The sequence below is a fragment of the Corvus moneduloides genome, chromosome 3 (genome assembly GCF_009650955.1).
Source record: "Corvus moneduloides isolate bCorMon1 chromosome 3, bCorMon1.pri, whole genome shotgun sequence".
Lineage (NCBI taxonomy): Eukaryota > Metazoa > Chordata > Aves > Passeriformes > Corvidae > Corvus > Corvus moneduloides.
This window is the reverse complement of record NC_045478.1, coordinates 110,664,706-110,690,525: the sequence shown is the minus strand read 5'-3', so window position 1 is coordinate 110,690,525 and position 25,820 is coordinate 110,664,706. Positions and strand designations below refer to the sequence as shown.

Genomic DNA, 25,820 nt, shown 5'->3' with positions numbered 1-25,820 from the left:
GTAACTATTGGTTAAATTATCTTTAAAAGGCTGTGTAAATCTTGATAATTGGACTTCTCTCCTGCTTTCTGTGCTCTATGCTGTACCTGGGTCACGCTAGTGGCTCTGTTCCTCTGATAAGACTTAATAAACAACTATCTGGCAGCATTGAAACTCCAGGAAAAGTCTCGGTTTATCTTTGAAACTCCTTGCAAGGACTCTTAGAAAATTCTCTCCCATCAGGAAGGATTTGATTTATGGCACAGTTCAGTGTCAACAGTAAAAATGGTTTGGGTTGTTGGTTTGGGGTTTTCTCCAGTAATTGAGATTTCACACTGACAACCGAGGGTAAGATCTCAACTTGCTATTAAAATGAATACTGAAGTTTAATATGCCAGTATTTGAAGGCCTGTGGTAGTAGATGTGACCTGTTTTTCCCAGTTGGTTAATAGAAAAAAATTTCCATGTCATTCTAAGGTCAGTTCAAGCTTTAGAATGACGACGTTGTAAATTTGTTAGGAATAACCCGGAGCTGCCAGCTTCTGACTTAAGAACTTCAGTTTTCACTTGACAGGCTTCAGCTTGAACGAACAGTAAATTATAAAGAATCAAGAGAAGCGGTTTAACCGAGTGTCAGCAGAGAAATATTTCTTGGAACAAAATTAACTGTCATTCATCACATCAATTAGAAGTTGGGGAGCACAGCTCCATAGCAGTTTAAAACAGTTTCAGTCATAGCTGACTCACTCCTGTAGTTTATTCCTTCCCCTGCATAAACTGCACAGTCCCACCTACCTTTGCACTGATTTGATTGTGGTGAATCAGTCCAGGGAGCTGGAGAATGATAAAGAGCCTACAGTAAAGCAGCAATTAGCTTTCAGCCAGCTCACATCACTCGACGACGTGCTGCACAAACACCAGGAATGGTGCAGGAGAAGAGGGAAGGCTCACACAGCCCAGGCCACAGCAGAGCCCATCTGTCACCAGCCTAAGCTTTCATGTACCAGCACACTGCTGCTGCTGCACAGCACTGCTGGGCTGCTTCCCACCTTCATCCAGAGCTCCTCAGACAGGGCCAGACACAACCAGCACTGCTCCACCAGAGGCACAAAGAGTCTTGGCAACCTCATCCACTACAAGGCACACACTGGGGCCTGAATTTCTCTGACACTTCCTGTACCCAAGTCAGCACAACACCCACCCCTGTCTGCTGTCAGGCTCGTTTCAGCTGCACTTTATCTGCCCATAGTTACTAGAAAGCCAAGGAAGTGGGTAAGGAACCACCTTCCTCCCAGACACCTCGTGCTTGGATCAGTGCTAGTTCTGGTAAGAAAGAATGAAGAATGGATATGACACATTGCAAACCTCACCGATGCTTTCGGTGGGCATTTAAAGAGAGAAAGTCTGCAGGACAGACACTCTCTTGCTTCTTACTTTCATGCTGTATTTGAAATAAAACTCATGATTTAGAAAACCTACGCAAAATGCAGACAACCATAACTTCCGCAGACAAGACAACTCATCTGCTCCAGGTATCTCTTCCGGTTTTATCTTAAAACCAGTAATTAATGCTGCCTTAACCATATTCCAACCACCTCTATGGCTGCACTGAGAACACTCATTATTTAGTCAACTAACAAAGCCATCCTTTAAGCACCATACCTCAGGTCATCAAAATTTTACCTCTGCTTTGTCTTCTTGCCCATGTTAGACACAAAACACAACCTAAAAACTATGTTTCAAAAGCAAGAACAATGTAACATAGTATGGCTGATGAAGCCACTACCTACCCCTGGTGACCACTGTACTTTTGGGTTAAAAATAAACACTGGTTTACAATCTGACTTCCCCAAGCTGCTGCCTTTGTGTGATGAGATACACAACTGGGATGGTAAACTTCCCAGCCATCTCGAGCCGTATTTCCCTGCCAGTGCTATGTGGTTATTCAGAAGTCAATTCAAACCAAATTCATACTGTGAATATTCATGCCAGAATTCTGGGATCTGCCTCTGAACTTACACTACTGAGCTAAACACGTGTTGAAGAATGCAAAACCTACACTTTAAAATGCAAAGACATGAAAAATACTTTTGCCTTCAACTGGTTTTGGTTTCAGGTGTAATTAACATTTACAGGAAAAGTTCTTCATCTTTCTGAATAATTCATTTAAAGCAGAGAAGTTCATTGTTCTTCACAGCTATAAAAGCTAAGATACAGATCTAGTTCTAGCCTACCAAGTTTATGGAAAAGGGAACAATTTCTCCAGCAGCTTTAGGCAGCTAAAGATGCATATAAGTACCAGGAGGATTTTGTAAAGGATCTTTAAGCCGGTTAGGCAGCTAACTCCCATTTTTGTTAACAGCAGATATGCATCTAACCCGATTAGAGACTTCTAAATCCGAGTAGCACCTTCTGTACCTGCTACGTGCACACCAAAGTGAGCATCCACAAAGCTTCAGTGGTTTCAGTCATCAACTTGAGGGTGTTTTGCATGGGTTTAATTGTTTTTATTCAAAAACAAATCAACAATAAGTTTGCAACAACAATTTCCATCCCAAAGACAGCTTTCCATTAGCGTTTTCTAACTTTCAAATACCAGATTAAAAAAATACAATTGCTCAAGTAAAATAAACGAGCATTAAATTCAGGGTATTGTCAGGCATTCGGCAGCAGCTCTCCTTAAACTCAGTTAAAAGAATTCCACCTTTCCCAGGCCACGAATTCCCATATTTGCACGGCTCACTGTGTTACATTATGTATAACCCTGAAGACAAGCAAACAGAAAAGGTTATTTCTCAACCCACTTAGTTCCTCAATTCAGTTCACGACCCAGCTGCACAAACAGCTGCACCAGCACAAGGCTGGGAGCACCGACACTGCTTCTTGCCGGGATACAGCAGGATGCTCCCGGCAGGAAACTCGGGCAGGAGGCTGCGCATCCCACAGCACGCGCACCTCGGTGGGGCACACAAACCTTCAGCACCACCGTGCTTCTCCTGTAAGTCCCATACAAATACTCAGGTCCTCTGCCGGCTCATAAACCACCGAGAGCCTCTGAGAATTACCCTTTTACAGGAAAATCAGTCATTCCCACCCACAAGTCAAGATTTCTTGCTCATTTGATCTAGATAGCTGGCTTACAATTGAAGTGATTTGGCCAATTCACTCTCAAGACTAACTCTTCTGATCGTGCTTAAGATGAAGCAGCTGCTAAATTTCAGAAGTTATTTACAAAGACGAACAAAACCATCTCCAAATTAAATGCTTTTCAACTCTTAGTGTTGTATTTCTCCCAAACAACAAAGCTTTCTTAACCAACTGCTGATGGAAACTGCTTCATCAATTCTCCCTTTAAAAATCTCAGCACCACACCCCTCACACAGTGGGATTCTTTTCCTTGCTTAAATGCCAATTGCCTCTCACGAGGCACCAATTCAATCATTCTTCTGCACAGTTCATCACAAGACAGTTTAATGAACCAGTCTTTTCACTGCGTTTTACACGATCTGGAGACTCGGGAAGGTTTATACTTAGTCACATTTGAAATCCTAAAAGGCCCAAGGAAATCTGCGAGAAAGGTACAGGCAAAGGGCAGGATCTAGTCCAAGGTACCTGTCAGTGCTTCCTCTGGTAACAGCAAAATGTGACTGGACAGGTCTGACATTTATTCCCCAACTTCTTTTGGTAACTTTGTCACTCCGTACTAAAAGGACAGGAAGAGCCTGCATTTCATTATATCACCACCATCATCTTTTCTTTCTTTTTTTGCTGTTTTTTAAGCACTTAAAGGGTACTTCCTTACATAAAGGGATATGACCGTGAACTGATAAAAACATCTAAGTATATCTCTGTGAGGTCAGAACGTGGCTTAACAGGGATAACACATTAGGAATTTTTGTGAACTGCACTCACAGACACAAATTCTGCTCTAAACCACATGAAGCACTGTCCTATGCAGGGCCAAGAGTTGGACTCCAATGATCCCTGATCCAACTAGGATTCCATGACAAAGCACTCATATGAACACAGCCTATGACACACCAGAAACATCAAACACTAATCCCATGATTGCACATGCACCCAACCACCAAACCTTCTTCCTAAATTAACTGTTAACATTTTGGTTAAAAATGTACTAGGGACTAAAATTGCATATACCTGAAAAAAAAAATTAAAGTTTTAATTTAAAAAGTAAATGGATGCTTACTTGCTTCAAAATTACTTATGCATTTTTACCATAGAGTAATAGAAAATGTATTTAAGAGACAACATGAAAAAAAATCCCAAACCAACAACCTGTGAAAGGGACAAAGACAGTTTCAAGGTTTTGGAAGGCAATCAATCCTTATGGCCTTCAAGAAACATTAACATGAGACCCAGTAATGTTAAAATGCTCATTATTTTAATGAAATACATACTTTTTCTATATTCTGTGCTTTTTACAGAAAACTTGTTGCCACAATAAGTTCACTCTCACCAGTATCTTCCCGCCATCCTGCCTCTGGCCTATTCTTGGCAAGTTTGAGAATTATACACTTGAAGCTTTACCTACAAGAAACCTATCAGCCTCCACTAGGCAGACTGCAAATTCTTCAAAAAGAAGGAATTAACAGGTTTTTTACAGCAGGACACGTAGCCAAATCCAGTAAAAGACAAAGATCTGGAATGTCAGCCCTCAGCGTGTTTCTGACAGAGCTGCTTTAGTCACTTGGCAGCAAAAGGCACAGGTCTGACAGCACACAGGAAAAGTCCATCAAGTAACCAACCCTGAGAAGTTTCACAACCCACCTGAGGTAAAGATTTTGCAAGATAATCTGACACATTTGTCAAAAATTCAGTGATCAGTCGAGAAAGAACAAGTTACCAAAGAGATTGGCTGAGGATTTTAATTGATGCTGCTCAATCTTTTTCCTGTCCTCTGGTTAATTTGGAGCAATATGACCATAGAGGTTTTGGTCAAGTGCACAGATCAGTGACAACCCAGCCCTGCTTCCTGACTGCTGTGATAATGACAATACTGGCTGTGGTAGGAGACACACGATCAAATCCTACGCTTCAAACATGATCAGCCCTGACACAGCCTTCTGTCACTACCATTTTTTCCTCCTTCGAGGGGATTTACAGAGCCAACAGGAAAAATCACTGTCAGAGCTGGATCCACTGCAAAAATAGCTGCACCAGGTGGCAGCAAAATGACAATTCCTCAGGGTCTCAGCACTGACAAGTCACCATGGAGCAGCACTCCTCCAAAAGACTTGGTTCTCCAAGGAATCTTTGCCAGGGTAGGCAAGAAGATGAAGACTCAAATCCTGCTTTTTTTTCCCCTCTGTATACACTGTGATTTATTCATACAGACAATTGCCCAGATTTGCCAGCACAGAACACAACACCGCTTTATCCATTCCCATTTCTCATCAAACACTGCTTTTTCTCTGAGCAAACCCTGTTCTCCACTGATCTCCTCAGCAGCATCTTCATTACCCAGAAGTATTTAAAAATTTCAGGAGCAGCTTCCAGGCAATAATAATAAATTTTTGACTACCAGTGACACTGTGTTCATTAGGAACAATCTCTGGGGAGATTAGTGAGTTTCACCTATTATGAAACAAGGCATCAGACAGCCAGCTAGCACTCCCAGCATGACCTTCAAAACAAGTCCCTTCAGCAGTGCTACCTTGCTGCATTTTCCTCATCTTGGGGAAAAGAAACGAGCATAAATCCAAACCAAACCACCTTACAGGTGACAGAATTACTTTAAATAAATTCTATTTTTGATCACTTTATGATCTATCTGTAGCTTCCTTACAGCCATACCTCTCAGTACTGCAGAACATCTCCTGTAGGAAGTCACACGTTCAAAGCAAGCAGCAAAACCAGGGTTTCCTTTAAGCCAAAATATTTTGATTCTAACTGACAGTATTACATTTTTAGGTACAAGACAAGCATTCTGTATTTTAATCCATCTCCACGGCAATATTGTTTTTTTAAAGACATCTGTCTTCTCCAGTTGTTTACGACCCCGGGAAGGAAAGAAAAAAAAAAAACCAAAAACCCCGCAACAAACCGAACCATTACAAATTACATCTGCCGAATGAGAAAAGCTGATTCTCCCGTTTCGTTTCCTCCACGCATTTCATAACAATTCAGCGCTCATTCAACTCCTCCGGTGGTTTATCAGGCATCAGGCCGGGTCACCGAGCGGCAAGGCAGCCTCTGCCAGCAGCCTGGGCTCTCCACCCGAACCAAACCCGAGCGGGGCACTCACCGGAGTGCCATCTGTCGCCCCCGCCCCACCCTCCGCACACGCCCGCGGTGACAGCAGCCGAGCCAGACACCCGAGAGGAACTGCAAGAAGAACACGAAACCGCTTTCAGCAGCTTGGAAAGAGAACCGGATTCCGGGCTGTCTCTCTTTAAGACGGTGACCAATAATTTACCAGAAATTTCCTCAAAGGACAACGCTATAATCATGTTTCCTCAATAACTTGCAGATGACATGTCTAGCATGAAATTTTATGCACGCATCTTTCCACGGCCAGACTAAACTCTTCTGTGCCCAAACCAAGTCTTTCTGTCCAAAATATAAAAAAAAAAAAAAGGGGGGGGGGGGGGAAGGAAGGGAAAAAAACCCACCAAACAACAACCGAACCGCGCAAGCTCTTAATTTGCATAGTTAAAACTAACCATGAGTATTTAATAATCAACCCCAACAGCACTGAGCATTTTGGGAAGTCGGATTAAAGGGTTACTCAAGTAACTTTCACCACAAATTTTTGCAGAATGACTAATGAGTCGCGAGCTGCAGTTCAGCCACAATCCCTGCGAGTAACCTGAAGTCCCCTCCTGATGGGGTACAGGATGTGTCAGGAAGTTTGAAGGGCTAAAAACCATCATCCCGTGAAGGAGCACGCATATTCAGGCGAACTCCAGCAAAAACACCATTTCCCCCCTTTCAGGTCCACCAAAGTCCATACTTCAGTGCCATTACCTCAGCACTACACTGTCCAGAATCCCAACGCGGATGTCAATAATCAACCCGCTGGGTCGCAGTGGGGTAATGAGGCGAACCCAGGAGCGGTGCGAGCGTCCCCGCTCCGCCGCCGCCCTCTGTCCCTCCCCTCCAGCCAAGGAGCGGCTTGCAGCAGCTCCCGGCACTGCAGCAGCCGCACGGCTCGGGCTTTCTCTGGAAAAACCTCACGGCTTCGGCACCAACGCCGCCCACCCACGGTTAAATAAATAAATAAATAAATGGTTCAAAAAAACGACGACAAACATACGGTGGGGCTGAGCTGGCCTAAGTTTCATCCATGCCCAGCAGACCGTGCCTCTCCCCGCCTTGCTCTCGCCGCTCTGGCTGCAACATGTGCCGGCTGCCCGTGCTCCCGAGCGCCGGGGCAGGGACTCGGCGCCCGCGTGCTTTAACCCCACCCTGCCGCCTCCTGTCACCTCCCATTCAGGCAACAGAAAAAAACCCAGCCCTAAAAAACCCCAAATTTATGTCTCCGGCCGTTCGCCCCTCGCCGCCAGCTCACAGCGGTCACTACGCAAATAAGCGAGAGGCGACGGGGAAGGAAAAACCCAAGACCTGGAAAACCACGGGGGGTAAAAATCAAGTTAAAAACCGGGGATTTTTTTGTCCCCCGTCCCTCGTCAGCCCCTCCGGCAGCGCCGATCCCCGCCGCCCCGCGGAGGCAGCGCTGGCGGGGGCGGCAGCCGAGCTTCCCCCGCACGTACCTTGCCAGGCTGCCGCGGGTCTCCGCCGGGGTTCTTCCTGCCGCCGCCTCCGCATCCACCATGCTTTGTCCGGCCGCGGGCTGCCCTCGCCGCGGGGTCCCACCCCGCCTGGCCCCGGCCTGCCGCCCCACCACGGCCCTCGCGGCCGCCGCGGCTCCGCGCTGCCGCCCCGCTCCGCCGGCCCCCGCAGCGAGCGGGGGCTGCGCACCTGAGGGCGATGCCGGGGCGGCGCCGAGGCGGCCGCGGAAGGCTCGTCCCCTGTCCCGCCGCCTCCCCGCGGGACGGCGCTCCCCACCGCTGTGTCCTCAGGGCCGGCCGCGCCTGAGGTGCGCGCCTGCGGCGGGCGGAGGGGAGCGGAGGGAGCGGAGCCGGGGCCGTGGCGAGGAGGAGGCGGGCGGGGGAGCGGAGCCGCGGCGGGGCGGGGGCGCGGCCGGGCAGCGCCTCACTTGTTGCCCTGTGGCGGGGCCGCGCGCGCGCCTTCCCGCCGCGAGCGCGCGCGCACCGCCCGCCTCCCCGCCAAGCGCCGCCGCGGCCGCCACCGCGCGCTGCAGGCGCGGGGCGGGCGGGGGCGAGGCACTGAGCGGGGGGCGCCGGCCCGAGCCCCGCCCCCGCCCGGCCGCCGGCGCCGCGGGTTGGCGGAGCGCGCGGCGCGCGCCCCGTGGGGCCGGGCCGGGCACGTGAGGCGCGGGCGGGGGAGCGGCGGGGGTCCCCGCGTCCCCGCGGTTGCCGGACCGCCGCGCCCCTGAGGAGACGTGCGGGCGGGCGGAGGGGGCGGCCTGGCGCGGCCCGGGTCCCGGCAGGGCACGGTCTTGTCTCGCCGCCCCCCGGTACCGCGGGACCGCCTCCGAGCCTAGGCTGTAAAACTGGAAGGTGTTTACCTCAGAAAACGCGTTTTTATTATTTTATTATGGTGCCGCCCCACCCCACCTTCCCCCGCCGGCGGAGCGGGCAGACACCGCTGCGTTGCCGCTGTTCGCCTTCCAGCCGCGCCAGGTGCTGCTCCCTCCCTGTGGAAACGGCCCCACACCGGGCACCCTCCTGCTGGGGGTGGCCCCGGGTGGCGCCTGGCTCCTGTGCCAGCTCTGGTGCGCTGGCAGCGGGCGCTGTGTCCGTCTGTGGGCGCCGCGGGTCGCCGGCCATTTCCTTGGGACAGTTTTCCTTCGGTTTTCTTTCCACACGGCATCAAGCGAAAGAGGAAAACCCCTCAGCCCCGCCGAGAAATGCCGTGCCACATCACTTTTTAATGTTTCTTCTTTTTAAGCCAGGTGATTGCACCTGGCTCAGCTTTTCGTGGAAGTCTTCAAAGCTTTTGTTACTGAGTCCAGGAGGGAGAAGCAAAGGGGTCGCTTAAGCTGTCAAGGCTTCCCTTAGTAAAGAAGTTTGTGAGACTTTCCGATTTTGGAAATTTGCCTTCAAGTGCTGGTACTAAATCATGCATGACTCATTCATTAGTAACCTCGTTGTTGTTGTTTGCTTACTTAGGTTGATGAGCCTACGAATCCTAGCCAGACGTCCCTGTTGAAACAAACCAAAGGAAACTCTCAGGAACCCAGGATGCTGACTGGAATAAAACATTGATAGGTGTGCTGCTGCAGCAAAGAGAGCACATCTTGTCGTGGGCAGATCAATAGCAACCAGCAGACAGATTTACAGTTCCCATGGACTGTGAACCTCTCAGCTTTTCGTCCTGCACAGAATGAAAACGAACACGTGCCATTTGTTTCTATTTTTAGCACCTGCATTCTCAATCCAGTATAAGGAGAGGCCCGACCAAAGGAATTGTCTCAATGTCACCTGGCACAATCACTTAAAAATTGTTTTCATTGCAAAGGGAGGGGTAAGTATGTCCCTGTGATCCATGAAAATACACGTTATTCACTACCACTTTACAGCACTCATTTTTACCAAGATTCAATAGCTGATGTGCACAGCCATAAATATAACTGTTTTGGGAAACAGCATCAGTACCCACAGCACATCCCCAGCTCCCCATACTCTGTGTGTTCAATATTGGATGCCAATAGGAAACGTGCTGTGTCTCTTGGAGCTGCTCTACAATCTTAGCTCAGGAGTCTGGAAGAAACGTCCCCATTCACAGTGCATTGGGAGAGACGTTGCATATTTCATCCCTCTTCAAATATTTATATATGTACTTCACGTTTGAGTAAAGCTGTCCTTTTCATCAGAGCGGGAAGATTACAGCAAAGGCAGGAATTACCCTAAATCAGCAAACATCATTGTCCATTAAGTAACACAAGGGTTTGAAAGGAGATTTGAGTGTCTGGCAGCCAGGAGCTCGGCTCCACCGCACAGGAGATTTCATAATGATATGTTTTGAGATCAACTGGAAAAAAAAAAACAACAAACAAAAACCAAAAATCAACTAGAACAGTGTATCTCGTAACACTGGGTGCTGAGGAGCCTGGAAAAACATGTTGAAGCTTATAAGGGTTGGTCAGTGGTGAAATGGTCTGTTGCCTTTGGGGGACAGACATTTGTCCCTCCTTCCACTCCCATACCCAGGTTGTGCCTGCTCCTGTGCAATCACAGCGACTCGGCTGGTCACGGGGCTGCCTTTGGAAACCTTCACGAGGGGAGGTGTTTTAATCCAGATGTGTTCCTTGATCCAGTTGGCAGCCAGGCCTCAAAAGCTAGCTGAAAGCAGGAAAATACCCAGAACCAACGTTGCCATTGCCCACAGCATGTTTCAAACCACTGCCTGACTGTGATGCCCCTGCTGTGCTCAGAGCAGCTGCGCCCTAAAGACCCCAGGGGAAGTGAGGCCGGGGCTCACTTTGCAGCCCTGCTCTCCCAAGCAGGCCACACAACCTTGCCTGGATCCAAATCCATGCATCATGCCAGGCAAAGCCCTAAGCCCGGGGATGTTTCTTACCTGGTGCTGCCAATTAACAGGTCCTGGATGGGGCAGGACAGCAGGGATCACATCTAAGCACAGCTGTACAACCTCTCCTGGATGGCTGCTCATGCTTGGATGAAACCAAGGGAGGCTTGGAAAATGTGTGATTAAAGGTGTTCTGCAGTTTGCTTCGACAGAAGGAGCAGCAGGATTTTCATGTTCCAGGTCTGTAAAGCCAAGCTTTGTGACACACCCAGCAGTAAATCATTGCACTTTTTTTTCCCCTCCTGAGAAAGAGAGCAAATCCTTTTGACTGCAGCAACTTTAATTTGGCCTGAATCTGGAATAACTTTTCTGCCTGCGTATTCAAAAACAGCACCTTCACTCAGCATCATGATGCAAATTATTAGATGCAGTGTGCAGCTCTTGTCAGGGAGTTGCAGAGCACCAAACATTTCCCAGGAGCTGGGTACTGGGAGGTTGTGTGTTCAGGGCATCGGTGTCACGTCACTTGGTGACACAAGTTCTTGTTGCCCGAGTTTTTCCATAAGGTAGCGTGGCATGAATGACAGCCAGAAAAGAGAATCTTTTAAAAATATTCAAACCTCATTTTTTATCAAGTTAAAAATAATTTCTGCTTTTTTCCCCAGGCTATTTATTCACAGTATTTGGGTCCACTGTAATAAAAGCTGACCTGGGGACTGCTGCGTTTATGTACATTGGCCTTTTTTCTAGCATTTGTCTGTTAATTAATAATTGGTACATTGCCAGGAGAGAAGGAGAAGTAGGAATGAGATTCAGGTTATAAAATCTTCAAGGTTATCTTGCTGTCCCTGCAGCAAAGCAAGAGCAAGAGGAGCGGGACAGAGCCAAGGTGCTGAGAGAAGGGGAGCGGCCGTGGGGCACTCGCCCCAGGGGCCCTGTGCTGCATTCCCGGGGGAGCCACATCCCAGCACTCCCGGAGCCATCGCGGTGGCTGCAGGCACATCCTCCCCCAGCTACGGGAAAGCAGCAGGCACAGGATTTTCCCTGTGTGTTGCCGGGATTCCCGGGTACCTGCCCACAGCCACCCTTGTGAATGTGGCTAGCTCGTCCCCCACAGCAGCTCAGCACAAGGACCAGCACCCAGCTCCTCAGAAACACGGAGTAGCTCCTTTCCTGTGAGTCTGGCATGGCTGGCAGTCACTGGCATTATGGAAGTGCTTGTCCCAGAGCCCTCACACTGTATCCAGAAGGTGCACCCGCGTCTCTTAGCCCCTGCTCCAAAATGTGCACCCACTCCCTTGTGCTGAAAATGCTACAGGCACACAGGGACTGAAACACTTCCCCATCTCCCTCCTGTGAACATTCACTTGGCTCTCCTGAGTCAAAACCCTTCCATAAGGCCAGGACAGCTGGAATTAATTTTCTGTGCTGGACCAAAGCTTATCCAGGATACCGATCTGCCTGTTTTTTGTGGAGAGATTGGTGTGGCTAGAGGACACCTGGAAAGCACAGGACTAACCTGAGCATGCTTCTGCGACCAAAGAGGATAAGAACAGGAGATAAGAGGTTAAAAATTAAATAATAACAGGAGACTAAAGATTGCTCCTGTGGCATGTGAGCACTTCAGCAATGATAAGAAAAAAATAAAAAAAGCAAATGTGACATGCGATTGGAGCTGGAGTATCTCAGTTCCTCCAGGAATTAACCTGTTTTTTCCCAGCCAAATGTTTGAGCCCGTGTAGGTTACGGACGGGAGATCTCTGAAGTCAGATCTTGGAACATGCGGTTTATTGCAAAGGGCGTGGGTATAGGGGCACTGCTTAGAGCTGCAGCTGGCAGCTCTGAGCAGGCCCAAGAGAGCAAGAGAGTAAGCAAGTAAGTAAGGAGAGAGAGAGAGAGTGTAAGAGTGTGCGAAGAGTAAGAGAGGAGTGGAATGGAATGGAATGGAATGGAATGGAATGGAATGGAATGGACTCGTGAAGTCCTGGTTACAATACAATAAATCATCTTCTGTACTGAATATTCTAATTGTCACTAACCAATCTAATACAAGATACAAATCCTATAGCATTTACATACAGCCTATAAGAGTTCTTATATTACCATAGAGTGTTACATCTTAACTTCTAAAAACTACTCTTTGGACCCCTTCTGCTGAGCTAGTAGGGTCTGCTCTGACCCTTGGACCCGCTTGCAATCAAAGGGTATTGTTCAATCAAGAGGGGATTATCTTCAGTCGGCCATACCATTGTTTTCCAGTTGTTCAGTAACTAAGACTTGGTATTTCAAAAGTGGCTTTCATTTCGATGTTGCCTGTAGTTTTCATATTCCCAAAATCTTTTGTCAGGCAATCATATTTATAAGGCTTTCCTGTTTCATCTTCCCCAACAAGCCCGGAATTCAGACAAGCAAAGAGCCTCTCCCAGGGTAGGCAAGGTCTGTCAGCAAGGCTTGCCAGCAACGTGACCACAACATTTCAGTGGTCTCCTCACAGTCATTTTCCTGCCTTCTCCCCCTGCCACACACAGGCAAACCAGCACAGCAAGAGGAAGTGCTACAGAGGTCTTCTTCTCCACTTCCCTCTGCTTTTGTACCTTGGTGAGATGGGGGAGTTGTGGCTGGCAGGTTCAGCACTGGCAAAACCACTCAAGTTGAAGAGATTGGCACATGTGCTTCAGAACATCACTTTTTTTTTCTGGAGCATTGCAGCTTTGCTCTTGCAGGCAAAGCAGGACAGGACAGAGACTGTGGGAAGAAAGTTACCTCTGTTATGTTTTGTGCTGTCATTTGCAAGCAGTGGGCAGAGCTGCACTGTGCTGGTATTGATTTGCATTTGACAAGAATAATTATTCCCCGAGCTGCTTGGATTAAAATCAGTTTCCCTGCTCTGGAAGGACGTACCTGCCTTTTCCAGACACAGGCTGCAGTAACTAGCACTGTTTGCCTCCATGTAGGGCTACTTTTCCTTGCAGACACAAGGCAGGCACAGCAGTGCAGACTGCATGATCCAAGAGGATGGAGAAGAATCCACTTGAAATTCAATTTTTGTAGTAGCAGAAACTGGACAGTAATTATTTTGCAAAAGCCAAAAAGGCACCTGCTCTATACAAACCATCTTTTCTTGTGTCCTGGGAACATGAGCTCCTTGCTCCCCTCCTTGCCTCGCTTCAAGAGGCATCCCACAGCATTTTGCAGCAAGACCCAAAGAGCTGCAAAACTGAAGAAGCTGCAGCCAAGACTCTTCAAAGGTGAGAAAAGTGTTTATACTTCAAAAATGTACAGGACCCACTTCAGCTAAACTGCTTCTGCTTTGCTTTTACTTTTCAGCAGATGCAGTTCTAAGCACCAGCAAAATCCCAGATAAGGGAAAACTGCCAGTCCTCACATGTCACTTAGATTTTTTTAAAACCATCTTGATTCCAGGCACCTCCTGGATGAGTCTGCCTTGGACTCTCACAGTGCCAGCTTGGGTAAAGCAACTCCAGCTAAAACCAGCCCTCTGTCTGGGAGGGTGCTGGCATCCAGGCTGGCTGATTCTGGGTGGCAAAGGAAACTGTGCCAACACCGTGTGCAGGAGGTTTTTCAAGACACTCCCAGCCATTGGGCAAAGCTCTCAGCTTTGGGCACAGCTGCTACCAGAGTGAAATCCTGCTCAGCCCACGGGAGCTGCACACCAGTGGCAGAGGCACACAGTGTTTTGCCACCGGGCCTGGGGCTGGCACTCCCTGGCTGAGGGCTCCTTCTTTGGGTGGCAGAAGCAGAAGGGTCACCAAAACCAGGGTGAAGAGGGCGGGCTCATTTTTATGGTGGCAGCGTTGGTGTGGTACCTACCTGGGCTGTTTTGGAGCACCCTCCAAGGCACTCATCAGGCTCTATCCAGAAGGGAATTTGTGCCAGCTCTCTGGGCACTCTGTCAGGACAGCTGTTACAAGCCCTGGGTGCAGGGACCTGTCCAGCATCTCAGTGCTCAGCTTGCAGAGCACTCCGGGGCCTCCCTCCCAGCTCCCTGTCCTGCACCATCCGGCTGCCCATGGCTTCCCCCCAGGCGCTCACGACTCATCTGCTCTCCCCCAGGACCTGCGTTCTCCTGTAACCTTTTCAGGTGTACTTGTGCTCTTAAAAGCCACCCCAGAGGCCACGGGCTATTTGCCATGCCTCAGTGCTGACTTACACACACTCACGACTTCCCAGGCCACCCGGGGCTCCTGGCGCATCAGAATTACAATAGATCAAAGAAGGAGATCACAAAGCTTTTCTCCTGTTATTGTAGGATCTGCAGATAAACTTCAGAAATAAAAAACAGGACAAAGGGAAACGAAATAATCCACATATCAAGTTTTAATATCCAGCCTCATAGCTACAGGTTACTGAAGAATGACATGGAGGGAAGATATCTCCTGCATTAGGGACTGGGATCAGCAACATAATCGGAGTAGATGAAGGATTTTCCTTATGCTGCTTGATAGAGAAATCCCTCTGACATGGATGTGCTCACTATAAATAAATAAGATTTCAGAAACCAGCAGAGATGAGATCTAGCCTTGTAAATTAGTAAACCACTGCCCTACGTACAGAATCACTGCAGGTTTTGTGCCTGATCCTGTACACATTTAACCTCCCCCATGTAAATAGTCCTCTGGAGTTAATGGAGCTGTACTAATTTGCAATGGCTGGAGATTAAGCCATTGGGGTTAAGCATTTCAGCCAGCTCTGATTGCAGCACGCTGTAGTTACAGGGCTGTTGGATGACTCAGAGGTGCTCCCGTGATCTGGAATAAAAGCATCCATGGCCATTACACCATGTCTCCAGCAGCCCTGCAATGCAGCCCAGGTACAGCACTCATCCTTCACAGGTTGTGTCTTCAGACAGAGAAATCCTGTCCTGCCCTGCGGGGAAGGGTGCAAACACTTCACCCAGTGCTGCAATGTAAAGCTAATTTCTTTCTTTCATTCTCCCTGGGTATGTACCAATGTTTTCCAGACACTATTTCACTACTGTTACGCTGCTCGCAAGCATCTTAATTTAAATCCCATTATAGATGCACCAGGGCAAAATGATCTATCCACAGCTGAAATAATAAACTGGAGTGAAAACATCCTTGGGCTGTGAAGAGGCTAGAACAAGCACTAACTGAAATGTATAAACTTACATAACAATATTTACAGAAAGGAGCCCAATTGTCAAAGGCCCTAAAAGAGCTGGAACATGGGAATGTTTGTTCTCCTTGCAAAGAAAAATTAATTATGTAAGTTTATAAATTCCAGTTGCTTTGCTTGCACATCTCCTGATGTGCCTAAGGACTGCCTGGAAGGTATTTATGGTTCCCAGCCACTGGTTCTAGAGGCATTTTTTTAACCTTGTACTTCTGCATGCCATTGCCTCCCAGGATCTGGGAGCAGGGGATTAACTTTACACACCATGTTCCTCGGCCACAGAAAAATGCAGATTTGCTCTGACGTCCTGCAGGAGTGAGTTTATTTTAAGGGGATGCCTGGAGGAGGCCAGAGCTCCCTGAGCCACCATGTTCTGCAGAGGGTGGCGGGGTGGCTGCTGTGTTCTGAGAGTGCAGGGAGAGCCCGGAGCCACGCGCAGGTGGCTGGGATCAGACACCCCTCTCTCTCTCTCTCTCTCTCTCTCTGCCTGAGCCACCCATCCACTCCTGACGTGGCTTTGCTTATTTGTTCCTTTTGCTGCCAAGAGCAGAGATGCCATGAAGACTCTAATGCCCTCTGTGGTTTGATTTGCCAGGCAGGAAAAGTGCCACTTCTTACTAAAATGCACTGTATCGTGCAGTTTCCCGGCACTGCTGTGTTCAACCAGGGCCAACTGGCCAGAAAGCTCAGGAAATTATTGTTGCCTCCCAGGCTCCTCTCAGAAACACTGTGGCTTTGGGTTTTGTGCTGTCATTGCTGTTTTTCTCCCATCCACTCCTGTAAAATGTCACTCCTCAAGGGTCTGAGGCACTTGCTGGCATCCAAAAATGCCATTTATGCAATTACCTGGTTTTACGTATTCTCCAATACCATCCCAATACAAGTGCTAATGGCTGTGTGCTGGAGTTCCAGTGCTGCTGGCCACTAAGGGAATTAAAATGCAAGTTCCAAGTCACCTGTGTGCAGGGAAAAGAAGAAACTGCAAAACATCTTTGGGGAAATCTCTCTTGCACCTCCCTGCTGACAGATGTCCCCTGACAGCTCCACATTTCAGGGACCTCCCCTTGCTGCAATGACCCTGCAAAATGCCCCAGGGTCAAACCCCCCAGCTGGCTCTCCACCGCTGACATGCCTTCGAACCTGTTTTCCTGCAAATTCTTGCCCTGCAAGATCTGCCTTTCTACCACTGAAAGGAAGGAGGAAGGGCAAAGCATTTGGGGACTTGAGCTTGGGGTTGATCAGCCCCATCACACCTGGAGGGAAGCTCCACAGCACCAGCCTCTACCACCCATGATTTTGTGCTGGGACAACAAGCTCAGGTGATATCCCAAAATAACACTTCCCAAGTGGTGCTGGGAGTCCAGAGGTGAGGCTGCAGCTGCATCCCTCTTGCCACCTTTTCATGGGAGGTGACACACCGTGTCCTCTGGGACTTCTGCGGCCCTGGGGATCACCCACGGGATTCACACTACTGGGAAAAGGCATCTTTGTTGGTGTGTGTATGTCCTTGTTGAGGAGAGGGGGCCTCTTCCACAGCTTTGGCAAGGATTGGCTAAACCAGTGTGACCTGGATGGGTGGAAACAGCTCAGTTTTGGTGTGCTGAGGGGAGGAAGCACTGATGGTGTTGGCTGCCTGTCCCCCTGTACCCCCTGGCATGGTGAGGGAGACCCAGGAGTGCAGCTCTGGCCTCCACACTGGATTAAATGACACCCCAAGCCACACTTCCCTGACATTTGGGAATAATTTCTGAGGAGGATTTTAACAGGCCCAGCTTCAAGGTGAGGAGCCATGGCCTGTTTTTCCAGTCTCAAGCCACATGTAACGCAACACATTTAAAAGTCGTCAGTGGCTGCTGCTACAGGACCACTGCATTCCCCTTACTGAAAAGGCTCCCTCTGTCCCCAGCACTGAGGATCGCTTTATAAATATTTGGAATGAATGAATAAACTGTTGAAACTGCCCAGAAGGAGAAGAGAACATTTCTGTGAGCAATGTAATGGCCAGCGTGAGCCCTGGGGTAAAACTTCTCAGACACTTGCGCACCTACAAACAGTCAGCAAATACCTAAATCAGGAAATCTCCTCAGAAAAATGGTGAGCAATTTGTTTTATCAATAGGTAGCAAAGAATTGGCACACAGGAAAGAAAACCTCTCAATATCAATCAGCTTATTAAAAAGTTCAAGCACAATAAGATGTGGAGATTATGGGCTCCTGCAAAATCCTTCTCATTGTGTGAAACACAATGAGAGCACAAACACTATTATTTACACTTGCAAAAAGGACTTGTCAGAAAGAAAAATTAAAAAAAAAAAAAAAGTAAAATAAAATGAGACTAAGCAACCTGAATAATCAGAAAGTAAATCAACACCAGTATGAAATAAGTATATCATCATCTGCTGCTTTCCAAAACATTATGAAATACAGCACTTTTTTGGCTTGGATTTGGAAAAACATGGTGTACCTGAGACATTATTTTTTTCAAATACAGATATCCTAGAAAAACACTTTAAAACTTTAGCCATTCTGGGCATATGCAGACCAAGAAAAAAGAAAACTATACTAAGGGTAAGGGTCTTGCCGAGCAGAGAGCGAGTGCGGGGCTTGCCAGTTGTGCAATGTGTGATTGAAGGCGGCAGCGCTTGCAGGTATTTCAGGGAGCTCCTGGGATCATAAAGGCAGCGGCAGCTTGGAGGAACCCCCAGAAAACGCGGAGCTGCTGCAGAACTAAACCGCAGGGCACCTCAGCAGAGCGAAGGGTGACACGTAAGGAAGCTGAGGGCTGCGACAGAACCCGGCCGCGGCTGGTGCGGGTTCCGCGAGAGGCAGCGGAGCCGGGCCGGGCCGGGCCGCCCATCACGAGTGGGCTGAGTCACCGCGACGCGGTGCCAGAGCTGCGGCAGCTGCCTCTGCTCACCGCGGGGCCAGTGGCCCCTGGCCTCCGCAGCTGTCACCCGGGAAACGCCAGGAAAGTGGGACAGGAGCACAGCGCCTCAGCAGCAGCCGCCCTGCCCTGCCCCGCCCTGCCGCGCCCTGCCCTGCCGCAGCACCACGGTGCAGGTTGGATCAAACACCCAGATTCTGATGGGAACCGAGCCTGCCCCAGCCCCAGGGCAGCGCTCCGCACGGGGTCTGTGTCTGTCAGCAAAGCAGAGAGAAGCGCGGACCCTGCGGGGGCAGCTTCCCAAGCCTAAGGACACTGGAGGGTGGTAGGAGTTGTGTCCCAGCTCCTTCCCCGGCTGTAGGAGGACGGGGCAGGGAAGCCTCTCTCAGGTGGGATTCCCTCCTTCAGCCCTTCTTCCTGCTGCTCGTCCCTCCCTTACCCCCTCCGGCCGTGCTGGGCTGCTCGTTCCCTTGCTGTGAAGTGATACCTGCCTGGTAGGCTGGGCTGGCAGCGTGGGGCACGCTGCCATGGTGCTGCTTCCCTGAAGGAATGAGGAAGAGGAGGAGGTGATGGCCCTGGTGCCACACTGCTGGCCTGGCTTAGCACACAGACACAGCAGCAGGTGCCGTGTAGGGAACCACAGCGGTCTCCAAAGCTGGATGAGGCCCCAGTGGCCAACAGGGTTGTGCTGGGATATCTGCTCAGCTGGATCCATGCAGGATTCCAGCGGCCACGTGTGGTCCTAGCCACTGCAGGAGCTGCCTGCCCATGCATTCAGGATGAGTCTGGTTTACATCTGGGCTTTGGGGGAGGAATGTGAAACCTCTCCTGAACAGGAGCCTTCATTTGCCAGCACCACAGAGATATTTAGCAGGACCACAGAGAGCGAGAGACATCCATGAATCCCAACAAAAGCCATGGGTGCTCGTGCCTTTCACGCAAGAAAGCAAAGCAAAGTGGCATCAGAGGCTTTGTCCCCCCCCAAGTTCAGTCAGAAGTGGCCAGCAGGCTCGGAACACTGTAGGCAGGGGCAGGTGGAGGGACAGGACACACACAAACTACCTCAGCAGGAGGGCACGGCCCTGCCAAGGAGCAAACCTGTCCTCGTGTCCCAGCAGCAGCTGAGGATTACAGCATCTGGGGAAGCACAGCATCCCCTTCCCTGCCACATCAGACCTGGCGAAGCAGGAACAATTTTGCTGCCCATTGACTACCAAGAACTGAGCAGAGTGTGGTCTTCAACACACTCAGCTTTTTTTGGGTATTTTTTGTTGTTTTAGTTTTGCACAGTAGTTTAGAAAGATCCACCAAGAAGAAAATGAAGATTGTTAGATACTGAGGGAAGGGAGGATTAGGAAGAGAGAGAAGCATCCACCCATAAAAACGCACCCCTTCACACATCAACTAGGAAAGTATCCAATTATTTCTTAAATGTGCCCTAGACTTTTTGCCTCAGCCTCCTCGCCTTGTTAGCCATTTCACATATTTATTATTCTTTGCATGAAATAATATTTCCTGACATCTGTTCCCAGTTTGTTTCTCTTTAATTTCCATTTATAGCACATTTTCCTATCCTCTGACCATGTTAAAATAAAACAATAAATATGTTTGACACAGTGCAAGTTACTTAAGATCATGATCCTTCCCTGACCTTGATTTTTTAAAATATGTCCTAAAACACAGAAAGCACTTGAATGAACTTAGTTGAAAAAGGCAATGGAAAGCTCAGAGAATCACAAAGCACTCATTTCACAGCGGCGCTGCAGCCAGTGACTCAGGAGCAGCAGGAGGAGCAGTTTGTGGTTACAGCCCAGTTCCTCTCTGACAAGGATCAGCTGAAGGCATTTGGGGAAACAGAGCTGGGGGCTGTGCGGTTCCTCTGTGACATGAAGAGAGCAGAACCAGGAGGCTGTAAAAGACAAGGCAGCAGCGGGACGGGCACGGCAATGTTAATTCCCTGTGCAGTGGCACAAATTGGCTTGAGGGATGCCTCCCCTTCTGCCCAGGCAGATGGGAAAAGGTGCCCTTCCCTTGCTCTGAAGAGATCTCGCATCCAAGTGCAATCTGGCAACTCCATAAGCAATAAATTCTCAAGGAGAAGCGATGAGGAGTGCTTTAGTTACGGCACGAGAACATTTTATGGTGTCATCTCTATATTGGTACAAGCCCTCAGTGTAATTTTAGCTCAGGAGGAGGTTGCTTATGAAGCGAATATAAAATGGCAAGAAGCAATGTAGCCTCCAGCCAAACGTGTGCGCACACCTTCCAGTCAAGGGACAGAGCAAACCAGGAGCCTCGACTGTGACCTTTTTATGGACCACCAGGCAGCTCTCCCAGGAGGACCATCCTGCTCTGTACAAGTGCTGGCCGGCTCAGGCCCCACCAGCTCCTGCTGAGCCAGATCAGTGTGGTGGGACATCCTGCTGTGACCAGGCTGACAAGGCTGCAGCCCTGAACGGAAACGCAGGAGCTGGAAACCCTTCTGGGGGCCTCTGTGAGCGCAGGGGCAGCAGCTGCTCTGCAGTTGGGTGCTCCAGCACAGATGTGGGCAATGCAACAGCCAGGAGCCAACTGGGCAGGGCAGGTCCTGTGCCCCTGACCTGCCTCTGGCTGCTTTCTTCACTCAAGTGTTCTACTGACAAGGCTTTGGCCAGCCAGGCTGCCAAGGGCATTTTTTTTTACCCATGTTCTGAACGTGCACCTTGGGTTTCATCTGAGGCTTTCTGAGGTCAAACCAAACCATGACAAACAGGACTGAGAGCAGCCAAGTTCAGCTGTGCTCTGACAAAGGACTGGCCCCTCAAGCACACTGTGCAGCTGCACCACTGCAGCCCAAGAGCCAGAAGGTGATGAGGGTGGATGGTCTTTGGGGAAGCAGATCAGAAATGGCTTTGAGAGCTCACCAGCAAACAGCTGGATCAGGTGCTCTGCGCATGCAGGACTGCTCCTTTTGGAAAACCAGCATCTCCCACTGCCCAGGAGCTGCTCCCCCAGCCTGTCCCCTGGCTCCCAGGAAGGTGCAGCCAAGCTGGCCAGCCCTTGGGAACCACTGAATCCTTGGCAGCACAGGGCTCACAGGTACAGAAAGGTGTGCTTGTGCCTCTGCTCCCTGAGCTCCCTGCACCTCATTCTGCTTTCCTGGGCTTTAAGCAGATAGAGCTCACACAGGTGGATTTGTCCTATAAAGTCCGTGGTTTGGAAAGATAAACATGAGCTCCCCCTAATCCGCATGTTTCTTCTGCTCATTTCTCCTCTGCCACAACTGGCCAATTCACCTTTGCTGTTCATCCAGCCCAGCATTTACAGCACCTGGAAGACTTCAGGACTGACCGAAGGGAAAAAGAGAAAAGCTGTGCTGCACTCCAAGGCCTGATTATGCAAAGCTTTGTGGAAACAGTGTTGCCGCTGTCTTGGAAAACAGGTTGGGAGGAGGGGATGAGAAAGCTTCACAGTGTGATTTAGCCCATTCCTGGGGTTATAATAGGGATTTAACCACCACCACCAATTTTATGTGCAGAAACAGGAATTATGAAAAACCAACGGTCTGGTTTTTTGTAAGTTGCAATCTCTTTATTTGATTAAGTAGTCTGAGTCAACAAAGTCATACTCTCCTCTATTTCTGACAGTTTCTTCAGCATCTGGCTCACCTTGGCCTCATCAAACTCCAGGCAGAGAAACTCCGATTCCTACAGAAGAAGAGAGAACAATATTTGAGAAAAATAATTACGTTTGATCCCTGTGCAGAAAGAAACATCTGGGGAGGACTTTGACAGCTTAACTCCATTTGGCAATGAGCTTTCTTGTACTTTCCTGTCTGATTAGGAGTGCTAATTTTTATCCGTGATAAAAAAGCAGGTTGGATCTGCCTGAGGAAGATGTGTTTGCAGGAGACCGCATATGAAAGCATGAACAAAACTCTGGAGTATCTCCCACAACATTCCTTGATTAGGAAGCACTGGAAAAGTCAGATCTCAAGCAGTCCATGAGGTTTTGTGGAGCACCATGCAGAAGACAGACCACAGACCCTTGCTGAGTTAACCATTCTCCATGGACACGAGCAGCCCTGGACAGCATCAGCCTATGTCAAGCAGCTGCTACAAACTGGGACAGCAAAGCCAATGCCTCTTCAGCTCCCACTGAAACTCCCCAGTTTGAGCATCCTTGTTTCCTCAGAACTGACTAGAAAAGTCCAGAGCAGGCTTTCACAGAACAGCTACTGCAGGAGGAGCAGCTTTTCTCACCACACCAAAATAATCCCAGGTATCTGTAACACATTACAAGTCTCTTTTCACAGAGAGGTCTGACAAGGGCTCTCCTCTCTGTAACCTGACCTCTCACTGCTCCACGTGTGTTCCAGCCACGGGCTGGTTTCTATCCTGCCCTTTGGGGAAGGAGTGGCAGTGCCATGCTATGCAGGGACCTGGTCCTCCACAGGATGACCTCCAAGGCCAAGCTCCTGTTGACATCTCAGGCTTGCCAGCCACAACTCTGCACCCCGAGTCATGTGAGCCCATCCACAGATTTAATCAAGCCAGCGTTGCCCATGCAACCTTTGAGATCTGCTAAAGCTGATTTCATGGCTTAATCACATGGGGAATGTGAGTGGACAGGAGGAGATGGAAGCGCCTGCTTTTGGAGGAGATGTTTTTGCCTGAGCCTAAGGCATAAGGAGGACTTTTTTTTGTTCCCCTCTTCAGGTTTTGACAGTCAAAAGGAATGTGAGTTGATCAAAACAAAACTCTTTGATTACACAAAGACATTGCCACTTCATACAAGTGCACTCATTAAACATTCTTTTAGCTATAAAGCAGCTAAAACCCTCCCATGTGGGTTGGACAGTGTCTGGTTATCCACTCTCAGGTAGACCAAGTTAAAACTTGACCCAAGAGGGCTGTAAATCAGGCTGCTCAGAACTGAGCTTCAGTTTCATTTAATGCTTTGTTAGTTTATCTCCCCCATGAAAAATGGAACAAAAAATAAGATGGAGCTGTGGAATACAGAAATCCTTTTTCCTTCCCTAAGGTGTCCTCCAGGAGAAGGACAAATGCGGTATCTCTGCTCATCCTCAGCAGGAAACAAGGCATCCCTTCTGATCCTTCCTATTGCTAAAAAATAATTCAGCCCCATTGGAGTTAAGCAGAACCAAAATGGAACAAATCAGTCACTGACCAGCACTGCTGCTGCCCAGGCTGGAATCTGGGGTTCAGCTTCAGGCTGGGAAGCCAAGCTGGATGCCCTCAGGAAGGTGTGGGAATGGATACCCATTTCCTGCAGCTGCCTTGGTTTTGTCCCCACACACTTTCCCACCCCTCCTCCCCTTTCACTCCCGAGCCCGGGCTATAAAAAGGAGCTGCGAAACAAAACATCCAAGAAACACAAACTGCCCCCAGCCTTGAATCAGGTTTTCTATGAGCTGCAACAACAGAGTGCTGCAAAAATATTTATACGAGAGACTAAGAGAAGCACGACTTTTTCTGTTTCAGTAACTATACTTAAAACCCCCATGTATTTTTAGAAAACCAATTGTCATAAATTGAAAGCTTAAAAAAAAATACAATTGTTCTCTGTTGCATCAGTCTGGCCAGCTACTTAAAATGATTTCTAGCAACTTTGATACACATAGTATTTTTAAGTTTTAGCCACTACATTGGAACAACAGAAAAACCCTCTCGATTTGCGTATCATTTTATTCATATTCATTTTCACTTGATTTGGAGGCCTCCAACAACAACATTCAGCATTTCAGAGCTACCAGCCAAGGCGCCAGATCCACTCTTAGAAGCCGTCTCCACTCGATGTGGTGCTTGTAAGATCATTAGTGGCTCTTTGTAAAGGAATTATCCCAGCTTGAATTACCAGGAAAGCGCTCTTCACATAGTGCAAAAGCATCAGCTTCGGATGCCTGTGTGCAAACACAGCCAGCCAGCCGAGTGCTTCTGGACTTGTGCACCCACGCAGCTGCTTCCTGGAGCAGTGGGAGTATTGTAGGGGTTTAGGTCCGATCCTTTTGGGGCAGGCAATGCAGCCACTTGCTCTGCAGAGGCTGTGAGCCAATGCAATTGCACTGCTCTGGAAGATATTTTATTCTCCCGTTTTAGGTTTTGCCTCAGAGTAGGATGTTTTAAAGATTTAGCTGCCCCTTGCGTAAGTAAAACCCTGATCTGTAATGTCACCAAAACTTGCCTTCTAACAGCCTGGTACCTTTCACTGTGATTAAGAACCCACATTAATTTTCAGCCTCCCCAATTTTTGTGGTCAAGAGAGACAAAAAAGAACTCAGAATTCCAACAAAAGTTATTAACAAAAGCAGGAGAGTTCAGAAGTGCTGCTTTTTTGGACAGAAATGGTGGGCTTGGCTCGTATCAAAGCAGCAGGGCTCTGGTTAAACCCGAGATGTGTTAACACAGATGAAAATCTGACTGTTCCCACTACCAGCAAATTAGGCTGCAAACAGAAAAGCCGGTGGGGGATAAACAAAACAAGGAGCTGGTCCCCAAGACATCACTGAGCCGGGACTCGCGGCCAGCTCGCATCACAGGGAGCCAGCACACAGCAAACGTGCCCGGGAATTCACAGCACATCAGCTCCCCCCCGCAACACCCACGGGCAGAAACAAATGTCATTTTGGTTCCAAGGCATTCATTAAACACAAAAGACAAAATACTCATTTCAGAATAAATCCACTGCTGATATTTCTTTTCCTAATTTCGCAAACAAGTGTTAAGAGATTGCTTCTGGATTAAAAGAAAATGCATGCACGGGCTTAGGTACAGGCTAAGGTACAATCTGCTGTGTCAAAAACTCTGGTTTATCTGATAATGCCAACTCTCCCACTTCTTCCAAATTTGCTAATTCCATGTAAATGCTACTCTAATGAAACACCTGCAGGGGCTACCCTGTAAATATCCCAAGTCACAGGTGTAATAGTATTTCAGCAGGAAAATCAATCACAGAATCACAGGATGGTTTGGGCTGGAAGGGACCTTAAAGTTCATCCCTGGGCAGCGACACCTTCCACTAGACCAGGTTGCTCCAAGCCCCTTCCAACCTGGCCTTAAACATTTCCAGGGATGGGGCAGCCACAGCTTTTCGGTGCAAACTGTGCCTCACCACCTCCACAGTCAAGAATTTCTGCCCAATATTTATTCTAAACCTACTCTCTTTTAGTTTAAAACCATTGCCTTTATCCTGTCACTCCATGACTGTGTTCAAAGTCCCTCTCCAGCTCT

General features: G+C 48.7%; 2 protein-coding genes across 9 annotated transcripts in view; both read right to left on the bottom strand.

Moving 5' to 3' along the window:
• B3GNT2 (UDP-GlcNAc:betaGal beta-1,3-N-acetylglucosaminyltransferase 2) overlaps positions 1 to 25,820 on the bottom strand; it is a 74,306-nt gene that overhangs the window by 8,797 nt on the left and 39,689 nt on the right. The window contains exon 1 of one of the 7 annotated variants that reach the window (XM_032103488.1): positions 7,713 to 7,857. The exons of 1 other annotated variant lie outside the window; for it this stretch is intronic. The gene's annotated coding sequence lies outside the window, so the exon portion shown is untranslated. Of the gene's footprint in view, positions 1 to 5,793; positions 6,013 to 6,054; positions 6,220 to 6,966; positions 7,068 to 7,255; positions 7,367 to 7,712; positions 7,858 to 25,820 lie in introns of those variants that run through there. 5 more of the 7 variants (XM_032103489.1, XM_032103492.1, XM_032103490.1 and 2 more) reach the window with 5 other exon arrangements.
• Positions 22,137 to 25,820, bottom strand: part of COMMD1 (copper metabolism domain containing 1) — a 62,622-nt gene continuing 58,938 nt past the window's right edge. For both annotated transcript variants that reach the window (XM_032103498.1, XM_032103499.1), the window contains exon 3: positions 22,137 to 22,277. In XM_032103498.1, the coding sequence (XP_031959389.1) occupies positions 22,170 to 22,277 (108 nt within the window). In that variant the 3' untranslated portion in view covers positions 22,137 to 22,169. The remainder of the gene's footprint in view (positions 22,278 to 25,820) is intronic.